Genomic DNA, 12,818 nt, shown 5'->3' with positions numbered 1-12,818 from the left:
GGAACGCCTTGAACTTCTTGAAAACCATCTAGATGAGTTGAAACTCAGCAAGGAAAGCTATTGGTGGTACCTCGATCTGCCGAGATTTGGTTCAGGTCAGTAATCAAATTCTGCTTGTTCAAGTGAAAACAATTTTCTGCTGCTGACTATCGTGGTGCCCACTTCATTGAGTAACTGAGGTGCCTGCATTATTCAATTTTGCAATTACTCTATTGACATCTTCTAATAAGGGAGTAAGTAGCTGGGATTAGGTTATGACTCCGCGTGTCATAGCCTTTATTTTGTTGATGTTGGGCACTTAAACATGCACCTTGTATGAGGTTTGGACTAGAGTTCGAATTATCTCCGATATTATCGAAATATCTTCGATATTATCTTTATCTCCAGCTCAGCGATACCGATAACATTGGGAGTATAGAAATTCCAGGTATTAGCAATGTATCGCTAAGTATCACCAATGTACCAATATCACTAATGTAATCACTGATTTTTTCAACTATGTAAATTCTAGGTGTCGCTTGTATTGCCAATGCATCAATATCACCAATGTATCACCAAAATTTTCGACTATGTAAATTCTAGGTAAGGCTTGTATCATAAGTGTATTGACAATATTTCAATAATATCACCAACGTATTGATATCATCAAAATTTTGTTTATTAGAAAATTTTTTATTTCAATTTTTTTTCATGGGCACATAGTTGTATGTAATGTTCAATTTGTCATTGATAATATCTTAATATTATATTATCGACATCGCAATATGCGTGATATCGAGACCATAATCTTTCATTTCCTTTACAATTATTGATGATTTCTTAGTGAAATATCATGTGTTGTTGATATTTTACAATATCAATGGATGTTTGGATGAAAGGTTGGATGGCTAAATAGGTTGGATGGGATGGTTGAACTGATTTCTTACAACAGCACATGCTTTTAAGGCCTTATTAAATGAAAACTTGTTACGTATGCATTCTTTTTAGTGGTTTGGACTGATCAGCTGGTGGATTCTAGTGGAGGGGCTGCAACCCAAAAATGAAATCAGTAGGGCTTCTTAACCACCCGATTAAAGAATTCCATGAATCTTATGATGGTTGTCAAAATGTCTCAATTTTAGTCAATAAATATGTAAGTTCACATCAGACATTCCAGCCAACGAAGTTGATTAAAATAAAGAGCATCTTCGTCATCCTACTGTCTCTTTTATAGCCTTTTTAAAATTATTATTTTCTTGGTCTTTTCCTTAGTCTACCTTTATACCATCTTTCAATGAAGCTGTGATTACCAATTGAAAAAAGGTGTTTTCTTTTATACTGCTAAGTAAAATTTTGTATAGAAAATACTATCAAAATCAATGCAAATTTCAAGAGATTTTGATATTTTCTTGGAAGTTATGTTTTTCCATAGGAAAATCAACTTCACCGGTATTTATTTACCATTCAGTTTTTTGTAAGTGCCCAAAATTCGTTTACCCATCCTGCTTGGGAGTTGTGACTGAAGTTTATTTGGGAGCGTTCTATTGATTTGTTAGAAGTTGATATTATTTGGTTATGTTATACATCTCACAATGACCTTTAAACTTCTTCCCAAAGTTTATCTCGAAACATAGTTGTTGAGGATTGACAAAAAGAAGCAAATGCTGATTTTTTTTGGCAGTTTCTCATGCTGGCTTTGGGTTGTGTTTCAAAAGGCTTGCACTGTTTGCAACAGGAATAGAAAACATAAGGGGCAGCATCCATTCCCCCGAACTCCTAGTTCTGCTGAATTCTAGTACCAGCCAGATTACGGATAACCTTACTTGAAGCTGTTTAGCAGAAGCTCATGCAATCTTTGAAGCATGACATGTTCTACACCATTCCTTTTTCTTTTGCTTTTTAGATTCCCGATCAGTTTATTTTCCGTGTCAAGGTATAAAAAATGGAATTGTTGACTGGAAAATGCAGCGGATTTTCATTCCTGTAACTTTAAAGGGGGTGGGGATGATGTGTAAACTTTCCCAGTAAGGAAATTTGTTGTTATAATTACAGTCGTTGTGCAAGATGAAATTTTTACCTGTCTCCGTCTGCCAATGGTCTTGAATTTGGTTGATCCTAGCCTATTGCTAAAGTTGGACAGTCCACTGGCTGAGTCGTCCCATAGATGGGTGAGTAGGCATCATGGAAACAGGTAAAAGGGCTTCTTCTCATCCTCATTTTGACCTTCCGTAGGAAGGGATGATCGATCCTGCCCTTGCCCTCGGATGGGACACGGATTGCCTGTGAAACACTTTGACAAGAAGTTCTTGCACTTGGAAGTAGGTGGGGCCTACCATAATGTTTGTGAGAAATCCACTGTGTCCATCTATTTTTCCAGATCATTGTAGGACATGAGGTCAAAAATGAGGCAGATCTAAAACTCAAGTGGGCTGCATGACAGGAAATAGTACTGATTGAATGTTGATGCCGCTGTTGAAAAGCTGACATAGGTAACTGAGCAGGGATGGATGCTGGATTTACACTATTTGAATATTAAACCTGCTGATGCCGCTGTCTGGTTGCAATCACCACAGGCACTGACGCCAGATTGACGATCAAAGGTTTAAAACTATAATTAAAATCCATGCAGCATGCAAAGAGAACGACAAAAAGAGGCCATGTTTGAGATAAACTCCGACTGCACTTGCTAAAGCAACTACCAAACTGTTGGCTGAGCAATTAAGAATGCAATGGCTGCAACGAAGATGCCATGTCTCAAAAATCAATCCCAAAAACCAATCCTCTAGGTTTCACGAATGGAATTGGGCAGTTGATGAATTTCTCACAAGTGTGTTTATTTACACGCATGGCTGGCCTGACAATCATATAGGTCTGGATTTTCAGACAATAACTACCTGATCGGGAAACACCTGATGAACCCTTTTGAGTGCACTCAAGCTTGGTACACTAATTATTTCTCTCTCAGTAAAACCTAGTTCCAAAATATCAGGAAAAATAAGTTTGGCAACGAGTAAATAAGACGTCTATACACAAAATACCATATGTTGGATGACACGGACGTCAATTCCCCTTATTTTAGAGCCTGATAAAAATAAAATAAAAAATAAATTCAGAGAATGGGATTGAACAAACATTTCATCCATGGACCTAAAAAGTTCCCCATCCGTATCAGTAGAACACATGCCCCGTGGCATCCTCAACCTAAACATTTCTATATTTCTTCAAGGGCGACACTATAAAGGCAAAAAAGCCCAGCTTGACGATGAAGTTCTTGCAATGGCACGAAAAACAACTCAGGGCAAGAAAGCATGATAGCAGCACATTGTCATTGCTGTGACCAGTAAGAAAAAAAATTCAGTCAGCCGTAAGTATGATATCATCCAATTGTCACGGGAACCTCACAACATACAATTCAGCTTTGCGGAAGATCAACCATTTAACTCCTGATTCTACAGTGTCCAGTCGGTCCTCTTGATGCCAAATGCCAATGTAAAAAAACTGAAAGAACTCATTATTTTTTTCCTCAATAGCAAAACTCTTCCCTGGAAGGTTGGGGAAAAGCAGTGGTACCAGTCCCTCTTTTGCTTTCTTCAAGGCCAACCCAAAAACAATATATGGGAATTCCTGTCTTCAATAAATCAACAAATGAACTGTACAATGTTGCCCACATATATCCTGTTTGGCTTGTACGAGGACACCAGCTCCCAGGCATTCCAACCAGAGCACATGTAGAAGTACAGGAATTTTGAGAATGCATGCAAACAGCAGGATTCCCACTGAGTTCCCTGTACGAAAGCAGACTCAGTTGCCTGCTGCACAACACATTACTGTGAGAACACGCGGAAATGCTGACCTGATTCTCAGTTGTCACAAAAATAAAATTAAAAAAAAAAAAAAAAAAAAGCTATTGGGATTTACATTTTTCACAGCGATGGCTCAAAGCTCGACCTCGTGAAGGTCATCCCCAAAATTGCCACCACTGTTCATCAGAGATGCATCGTTTGGACGCACTGATGATGGGTCACCGGGCATAAAGGTCAAAGGTGGCATGCCCAATGCCTCTCCTCGAGGTTTTATTTCACTAGTGTTAGTATTGAATGAATCGCTGATGCTTCCACCCCATGACGCTGCCCGCGAGTGGGAAGGAATGGAGGCATTCCCATTTTTCGATGCTGCCACTCCCCTGTTTAACGGGGTAAGATTATCCATACTCGGAAATCGTTGCATGGGTGACGGCGACGATGACTGTGATGAAAATGAGGACTCCTTTGTGACTGATGTAGATGGATCTTCACTAGAGGAAGCTTCTGGAATGCTTTCTCCCGTTGCATCTACCGTCTGGTTAAGTGAGGCTGCAGGGGTGGGAACGAAAAACTTGGCACTACCCACGGATTTGGCAACTGGAACAGAAGGTGACTGGAATAAGTTTGTTGGAGTCCCTCCACCCTTGTTAAAGGTGTCCACATACCTGCAAAACTCTCAGCCAAGGATCGTCAACACAATTTCAACCTCAAAAGGGGGCAATTCAGAGCAAGAGTTAACAGATCTATATGCATTTACCTCGAACGAACACCCATCCGGCCACGGGCAGAAAATTGGTTTGAGCTGGGTGGGATTGGTGGAAGCCCGGAACTATGTTCCAGGGGATTTGGACTCTTGGTTTCTGGTCCTCCGTTGGGAGGTAAACCTTGCGCTTTGGATCCACTGTCTATGGTGTAATCAGGTGTACCATTCTGGAAAGATGCAGTTGTTGGTGGGGGTGGTAAGGCTGCTTCTTCAGCTGGGGGTTCCACACCTTCCTCTACCCATCTCCTCCGATTCTCATCGTAATAGAATTTGTTCGGCTCACCTAATTTTGCCTTTAATGGCAATACATTGAATAAAAACAGAGAAAATGAGAACTTAGTTGAGGTCTCAATGAAAGAAAATTAAAGAGAGATCCAGACAAGCAAATTTTGCAGGAGATTACCTGGCGATCTGAGCGGGATTTTGATACCCATCCCATGGTCTTCTGCAGGAGCTGTGACCCAAAGCGACCAAAACGAGATGGTCCACCTGCTACTGATGCTTTACCACCAGTTGAGGCCACTTCCTTGGATGCATCAACCTGATGCCACACAATGTCATCAAGGGAAAGCTTTACAAAATTACCTACTAACTACATATGAATGGCATGAGCGACATAAAGGAACAGCACTGAATCATTATCAAATAATTTTTTATCAGAGAGAGAGAGAGAGAGAGAGAGAGAGAGTTGCGTGAAACTGCCTTTGTCGGCCAATAGGTAAAATGATTTAAGTGTTAGCACGAATATCTACCTGTTTTGGGCTTCTACCAAAATCTGGCTCTGAGATGCTTCTATTGGTCACTGACATTCTATTGCCATCACCCGCCCATTCACTTATGGGCTCCATTGATGCTGATGGCATCAATGATGACATGACCATCGTTGATTGACTATTTCCAATCTTTGGGGCCACTTGGTGGTTATCCTGCTGATTACTTTGGACACCGCCCTGAGATGCTGGTGACATGGGTGGCGGTGGTGCACCAATCATCCGGTGAATGGATCTATCAATAGAGGTGAACAATTTACCCACCAGTTTTGCAGGGGCTGAGTTTGTGCTATATCCACCCTGCAAATGGAAGATTTGCAGTAGATGAGTGAAAAATAAACCAACTACATAGACTAGCAAGTTGGATTTGGCTGTTTGGAGGGTACCTGTTGGTGGGTCCGGATGCGTTCCTCAAGAGACAATAATAACGATTTCCATGTTTCCGCTTCAGGTCCACGGCTGGAATTTTTAAGTGTCTTTAACATTGCTTGGCAATACCTGAGACAACAATGCTGACTAAGTACTGAAGGATAAAGTACACACAGTAAAGAGACGAGGGGGATGGTGCTACTCACTTCAAAGAATCAGATACTCTCCCAATTTCAGCTAGCATGTAAGCATAAATAAGCTTATATGGTTGAAATGGTAGTAAGATAAACTGAGAATTTCCGAGCACCTTTGAGTATTCATATAATTCTGTCCTCTGTCCAGAAAATCAATAGGCAAAATCAACATATACTTGTGACAACAATATATACACCTATGCATAGGTATTTCATATGCAGCCAAGTATTATATCATAGCAATCCAATGATGGATTTTACAAGTTACCTTTAAATTCAGTAAAATGTGATGTGTGTTCTTCTTCTTCTTCTGATAAATAAGTATCCTATTGAGGCTAATGAGGCAGCGATTCATAGAATGCAACAAAATGAAATGTCTAAGATGTTAGTGCTGTCAATCTCATCTACAGGGCATAAGAAATTGCATTTTCCTTGAGGTCAATAAGTCACATTGAAAGCATCCCCCGCCATACACTGGAAAGACAATGTCCTTGCACAGGTTTGAAACCAGAGAAAATACTCACACCTCTTGAAATTAGGTAGTGCAGAAGGCTAACTGGTGAAGTGAGACATCTCCATAAACTGGAGAGACAATGTCCTTGCACAGGTTTTGAAACCAGAAAGAAAATACTCCCACCTCTTGAGTTTAGGTAGTGCACAAGGCTAACTGGTGAAGTGAGACATCTCCATATAAGTACATGACATGCACAAAAGGTGAAGATGTTTCAACTCACAGCCTGAGATCACTAACACTTTTGATTAAAAATTCAACCTGTGACTTCTCCAAATTTCTCTAAGGGCCTGGTTGGATTCATAAAAAGCATAGGAAAGGAATAGTATTTCTTGGGAAACCTTATTTCTAGGAAACTATGGGAAAGGAAACATTGTTTTCATCGTTTGTCTTTCAACAAGATTTCTAAGAAATCTAGGATCTATTTTCAAATTTGTTGTTTGGCAAAAAAAAAAAAGTTGAGAAAAAAAATAATCCTGTGTAATCACTAGCATGTGCCAAATTAGCACGTGGTGTGCCGTAAAAGCCATTACGGGGCCTAAAGGCCGTTACGTAAAGGTAACGGTGGCAACCATTACACGTTACAGGGTCGTAACGGCCATAACAACCGTTATGGAAAAAAAATGATCCGTAATTGCTGCTAACGGCACGTTACATCCCCTATAAAGGCCATAATAGCGAATAGCCCCGTAATGGTCTATTAGGGGACATATACAGGTTTTTCATACTTTTTAATCAACATTACGGGGTAGATACAGGTTTTTCGGTGGTTCTTTCAATAAATAAAAAATAAAAAAGAGAAAAGAGAAACCGTAACGGCCATTACAGGGCCATACAAGCCGTTATGCCCTATATTGTAAAGGTAACGGTGGTGGCCGTTACGGCCACCGTTACTGTTACGAAACACCTTGCTGGCACATGTGACATGTGTCGCATATGTGAGCACTTGGAAGCTAAATCGTGGCACCCGTTGTGCATGTGAGGTGCTTGAAGTTGTACAGTGGCACAAGTCACACATTAGCACATTGGACATGTAGCCAATTGAAGTTATACACTGGTATACATGGCACAAGTCACACATTAGCACATTGGACATGTAGGCAATTGAAGTCAGATGGCAGCATTTGTGTACATTGGCCACCATTGGCACATGTGGCATATTTGGAGCAATTGAAGATGGCTGATGGCATAGTGGCATAGTGGCACATGGGCGTGCTTTGCACAAGTGGGTCACAAGAGAAGATGAATGGAGGTACATATAGCACTAGCACATGAGAAACAAAAGAAGATGGATGGTGTTACGTGTGGCACATTAGCACATGTGGGACTCTTTACACATGTAAGGTGCAAGAGAAGATGGATGGTGACACTTAGGGCACATTATAACATGTGGCATAGTGGTACATGTGGCGCATATAATCGAAGATGGCTCATTTGGCACATATGATGGATGGTAGCAAATTTGGGCTTAACCCGTGAAAAACCATCTCCTTTCATCATAGGAAAATGCCTTTCTTAGGGGTGGAGGTGGGAAAATAAGTTCATTTATTTTCCAACAAAATAGGAAGTGGGAAATGGTGTTTCCCACAAATTCCGAAAAAGACAGCCTTGACAAATGGCAGAAAGTGAGTTTCACGGGAAACAAAGTTTCCTTTCCCTTCCATGAATCCAAACAGGCCCTAAATGATCCTGAATTTCCTAATCAACCTTTCAATAACAGAGAGCACTGTGGGAAATGGGAAAGCCACTTGCCCATGGGAAGTCCTGTTATGCTGAAACTCTTATGATACATATGGAGAGAGAACAACATATTTCTCACTAGGCAAGCTTCCATTTAATTTTATGCAGAATGAACTAATTCGCCCATTTACTACTCTCCTTTCTTCGCTGGTTCATCTAATGGCTTTTGGAACCAATCTCCTGATGCATATATTAAATTGGCTAGATCTGTCATGACATTAACCGTCCAGGCATAAGTGCATAGTCCAGCTTTAATGGAAGCAGAGCAGGCAACTTGATTTTGGTGCTGTTTGGTCAAGTGTTCGATAATAAGGTCAGGTTATCACAGATTCACAGTGCATGCTATCAACTGGAGTTATGGATGAAAATGTTGATTACAAATGAGCCTCAAGAAACAACTAAAGCTCACATCTAAGTTCCTATATGGGATTTTTACCAAAGTATACCTCAGGTTACTTTAATTGCCAAAGTAGACCCCTTCTGATTTTTTGAAGACCTCTAACAGCTTTTTGATATTTTTTTTCAGACCAAAATGCCCTAACATCCATCTTCCCCACACCTGTAAAGGTGGTTGCGTGCTGGGAATGTTCATGGGAGCCACGACTATGTTCGATCATTGATGTGGACCGTTGAAACCTCCCTTTGGTCCACTACTGGAGCCATCCATCCCATTCATACGGTCACATGGGTTTGCATAAGGGGAATATACAAATTTCAGCTTTGATCAAAACACCTTGTTGCCCCTAGAAGTTCTAAACAGTGGATGTTCAATCTCCATTGTTTCCTAAGGAGTGGTCCGCCTGTAAGTTGGATACCTCTCATTTATTGGCCCATGCCCTAACCTTAGCTAAAACGGATAAACGGCATGGAATGGACATGAACCTCACGGTGTGCCCCACGGATGGTAACCCAAGGCCACATAGTAGACCCCACATACCAACTGAGACCCTTAAAACAGATAATCGTGATCCCTTCCACATGCAAACTGTGATCCCTAAAACGACCCAACATCGACCCATATTGCATTCAATGGTTGTCATGTGGAAGGGATCGCAGCTTGCATGTGGAAGGGATCACGGTTGTCATGTTTTAGGGGTCATAATTAGTATGTGGGGTCTACTATGTGGCCTTCGATTACCATCCATGGGGCACACCATGAGGTTCGTGTCCCATCAACGCCGTTTATCCGTTTTGGCTAGGGTTAGGGCATGGGCCAAAGAATGAGAGGTATCCAACTCACAAGTGGATCACTCCTTAGGAAACAGTAGATTGAACATCCAACGTTTAGAACTTGTAGGGGCAACAAGGTATTTTGATCAAAGCTGAAATTTGTATGTTCCCCTTAAGCAAACCCGTGTGACCGTATGAACGGGACGGATGGCTCCACCAGCGGACCGAATGGAGGTTTCAATGGTTCACATCAATGATCGAACATAATCGTGGGCCCCAAGAACATTTGGGTCGCAACTGGGTCGTTTTAGGGATTGCAGTTTGCACTCGTAGACACAGTATAGGTCGTAGTTGGGAGGGATCGCGGTTCTCACGTTTTAGGGGTCACGGTTGGTATGTGGGGTCTACTATATATAGCCTTGGGTCACTGTCCATGGAGTTCATCATGCGATTCATGTCTTATCCACGCCGTCCATCCATTTTAGCTTTTAAGGTTAGGGCATGAACTACAGAATGAGAGGCATCCAACTCACAGGTGAACCACACCTTAGAAAATAGTGGGGATTGAACATCCATCGTTTCGAAGATGTGGGGCAATGGCCCATTTGGATCAAGCTGAAATTCGTGTAACCCCCCCCCCCTCACAAAAAAAAATAAAATAAAAAATCAGACAAGTGTGACCTTATGAACAGGTTGGATGGCACATGCAGTGGACGGCACATGCAGTGGACCAAAGGGAGGTTTCAACGGTCCATATTTGAAAATATTGTGGGCTCCACGAACATTCGCAAATGCAACTGCTTTTACTAGCGTGGGGATAGTTGCAAGGGCATTTAGTCCAACAAATCAAAAACTTATTATCGGAGGTCTTAAAAAATCATTTCAAATGGATCTTTGTAATTAAGTAGATCTTGGGCTTAAAGACCCTTTGTGCAAGCCTAACGATGATTAGCGTGGTACACAAGCCAATCTAGCTCGAAAAGCTCGCTCAGCTTGGCTCGATCTAGCTCAGTTTGACTCGGCTTGAACGACGACTTGAGGCCAGCCAAGCTTCATATGACCCAGCTCGTTTCGAAAATGAGCGAGGTCGAGCAGAGTGGAGCTTGACTCAGCTCGAATATATATATATAAACAAACAAACAAACAAACATACCCATCCCGTCCCTTTCTTACCTTTTGCTTTCCTTACCATTGTATTCAAAATCCGTTACATAACGGCCATAACCGTTACGTGTTACAGGGTCAAAACGGCCATTACAGAAAAATGGGCCGTAATGGTCCCATAACGGCCCAATAACAACAATTTTCAAAAAATAAAAAACGGCCGTAACGGCCGATACGGGGCTGTAACGGCCGTTATGGCCCGTATCATAACCGTGGTAGCCATTACGGCCACCATTACCGTTTTGGAACACCTTGTTCCTTACCCAACCTGCCACCCTCTCTCTCTCTCTCTCTCTCTCTCTCTCTCTCAGCCACTCGCTTGACCCGGCATCTGCCCGGCTAAGCATTTGCCCGACTCAACGTCTTAGCCACACGGCCCGCACCCACCCACTGAACTCTCTCTCTCTCTCTCTCTCTCTCTCTCTCTCTCAGCAACAAGGTACCTCTGATCTTTTGATTTTTTATTTTTATTTTTATATAATTGTTTGAAAATAGTAAAACCCCAAATCCCAAATATGAGATTTGGGGGTCGGGTTAAGTCGGGTTGAGTGGGTTGGGTTGGGTTGGGTTGGGTCGGGTGTGATTCGAGTTAGGGTTGGGTCTGTTGGGTCAGGTGTGGTTCGAGTTAGGGTTGGGTTGGGTCTGTTGGGCTGGGTTGGGTTGGGTCTGGTGTGGGTCAGTTGGGTCGGGTTGAATTTTGAATTAGATTTGCATGATTTTGTTTATTGATAGTTACATTTGTGTAACTGTATTAGATTTGAATTTTGTTACGTTGAATTCTAATTGTGAATTTATGAATGGATATTAAGGATTACACTTATATATTAGATTTGAATGATTTTTTTTTTTAATTTTCTTATTTATAAAAATTAAAAAATTAAAAAAAAAATTAAAATTAAAAAACTCATCTTACAATAAAAGGGTGTGCAACAATGTCTTCAAATGATTCATCCACCAACATTTGGTATTATAGTTCCGAAGTTTACTCTCCAGACTCTGGAAGAATGAAGATTCAATGCAATTTGTGTGGAGCCAGATTAGTAAACAAAACAAATCGGTTTAGACTACACTTATCAAATCGGGGGGACGCAAAACTATGTCCCAGAGCATCACGAGAGTTACAAGTTTTATTTTTGGATCCCGTAGACTCCGATAAGAAGCCTTCCATCCCCTCCCCCACACCGAATACAACAGAACTAGCCACAAGACTGCATAACATGCCTATTTTAATCAATGAAAATTCGAAATAGAGAGAGTGAAGGGAATTAGTAAGAAAGAGGACAAGGAGAAGGAAGCTAGATTGAGATCTTTGGAAGAAAAGCAATTAAAAATTGCAGTGAAGTTAAGCAAGGAAGAGGCAGAGGCATCTAGATATCAATGATGTCCTCCTCGACAACATGACGCCAAAGCAGGGTCAAGCTCGACTGGCAAGAAGCCATCGAAGTTTATCTTCAGATTCGCCTCATTCTACAAGATCTTGGGAACTCCGTATAGATCATCTCACCAAAACAAAACAAAACAAAACTAAATAATAATAATAATAATAATAATAAACTAAAAAACTTTTTAAAAAAATTTTTAAAAAAAAAGAAAAAAAAAAAAACTAACTCCATACAAGAACATGACGGAAAAGTCTCACCACCTTCTGATTCAAGGGAGGTTAACGACCATCTTGGAGAAGATGCCACAATTTCGTGCACGGACGACGAAAATGATGGATCTGATCCCAGTTCAAATGGAGGAGATGAGTATTAAGGAGAATATTAAAATTATGAAAGATGTATTAAGTTTTTTACTTGTAGAGATTAAATACACTAACTTAACTTGCCTTACTATAAATATATTAACTTACCTTTAAATGTTTGTGCTTATGATTCTTTGTTAACTGATGTCGTTAATTAGTATTTAGGCCACCTAGTGGTTTAGTAATGTATCCCCCCCCCCCCCATTTAGGAAATCATATTAAACAAGTACAGTCATTCGACTGGAAATGCTTATTTGATATGGATTCCTAAATTGTCCCATTTTGGATGATTCAGTACCATACCATGTACTTAGATGGTAATTGTTTTCAATTTACATGCAATTCGAATTTCGGTAGTGTTTCCTTATATTTTCTCTAGATATGTGGCTCTCTACTAATTTGTTGCCTCTATTCATGTATAATGGATTACATGTGGCAACTAATCAATATTAAATTTTACATATATCTGGAGAATATGGAGAGATACTGCCAAAATTTCGACTTGTATGTAAATTGTATGAGGACAGTACATGGTATGATGGAGACAATTAGCACCTCTAGATAGAGACAAGTACGAATACGTGAGACATTTAGAGACAATTAGTAACGAA

General features: G+C 40.7%; 1 protein-coding gene across 3 annotated transcripts in view; it reads right to left on the bottom strand.

Moving 5' to 3' along the window:
• Positions 1-3,090: 3,090 nt before the first annotated feature.
• LOC131248276 (protein transport protein SEC16A homolog) overlaps positions 3,091-12,818 on the bottom strand; it is a 29,156-nt gene continuing 19,428 nt past the window's right edge. The window contains exons 8-14 of one of the 3 annotated variants that reach the window (XM_058248483.1): positions 5,891-6,018; positions 5,702-5,813; positions 5,298-5,615; positions 4,949-5,086; positions 4,540-4,838; positions 3,898-4,447; positions 3,091-3,791 (exon numbers count right to left, since the gene is read on the bottom strand). In XM_058248483.1, the coding sequence (XP_058104466.1) occupies positions 3,916-4,447; positions 4,540-4,838; positions 4,949-5,086; positions 5,298-5,615; positions 5,702-5,813; positions 5,891-6,018 (1,527 nt within the window). In that variant the 3' untranslated portion in view covers positions 3,091-3,791; positions 3,898-3,915. Of the gene's footprint in view, positions 4,448-4,539; positions 4,839-4,948; positions 5,087-5,297; positions 5,616-5,701; positions 5,814-5,890; positions 6,019-12,818 lie in introns of all 3 variants that reach the window. The other 2 variants (XM_058248484.1, XM_058248482.1) reach the window with 2 other exon arrangements.

Source organism: Magnolia sinica, chromosome 6 (assembly GCF_029962835.1).
Source record: "Magnolia sinica isolate HGM2019 chromosome 6, MsV1, whole genome shotgun sequence".
Classification (NCBI taxonomy): Eukaryota; Viridiplantae; Streptophyta; class Magnoliopsida; order Magnoliales; family Magnoliaceae; genus Magnolia; species Magnolia sinica.
This window is presented reverse-complemented; position numbering and strand designations above follow the sequence as displayed.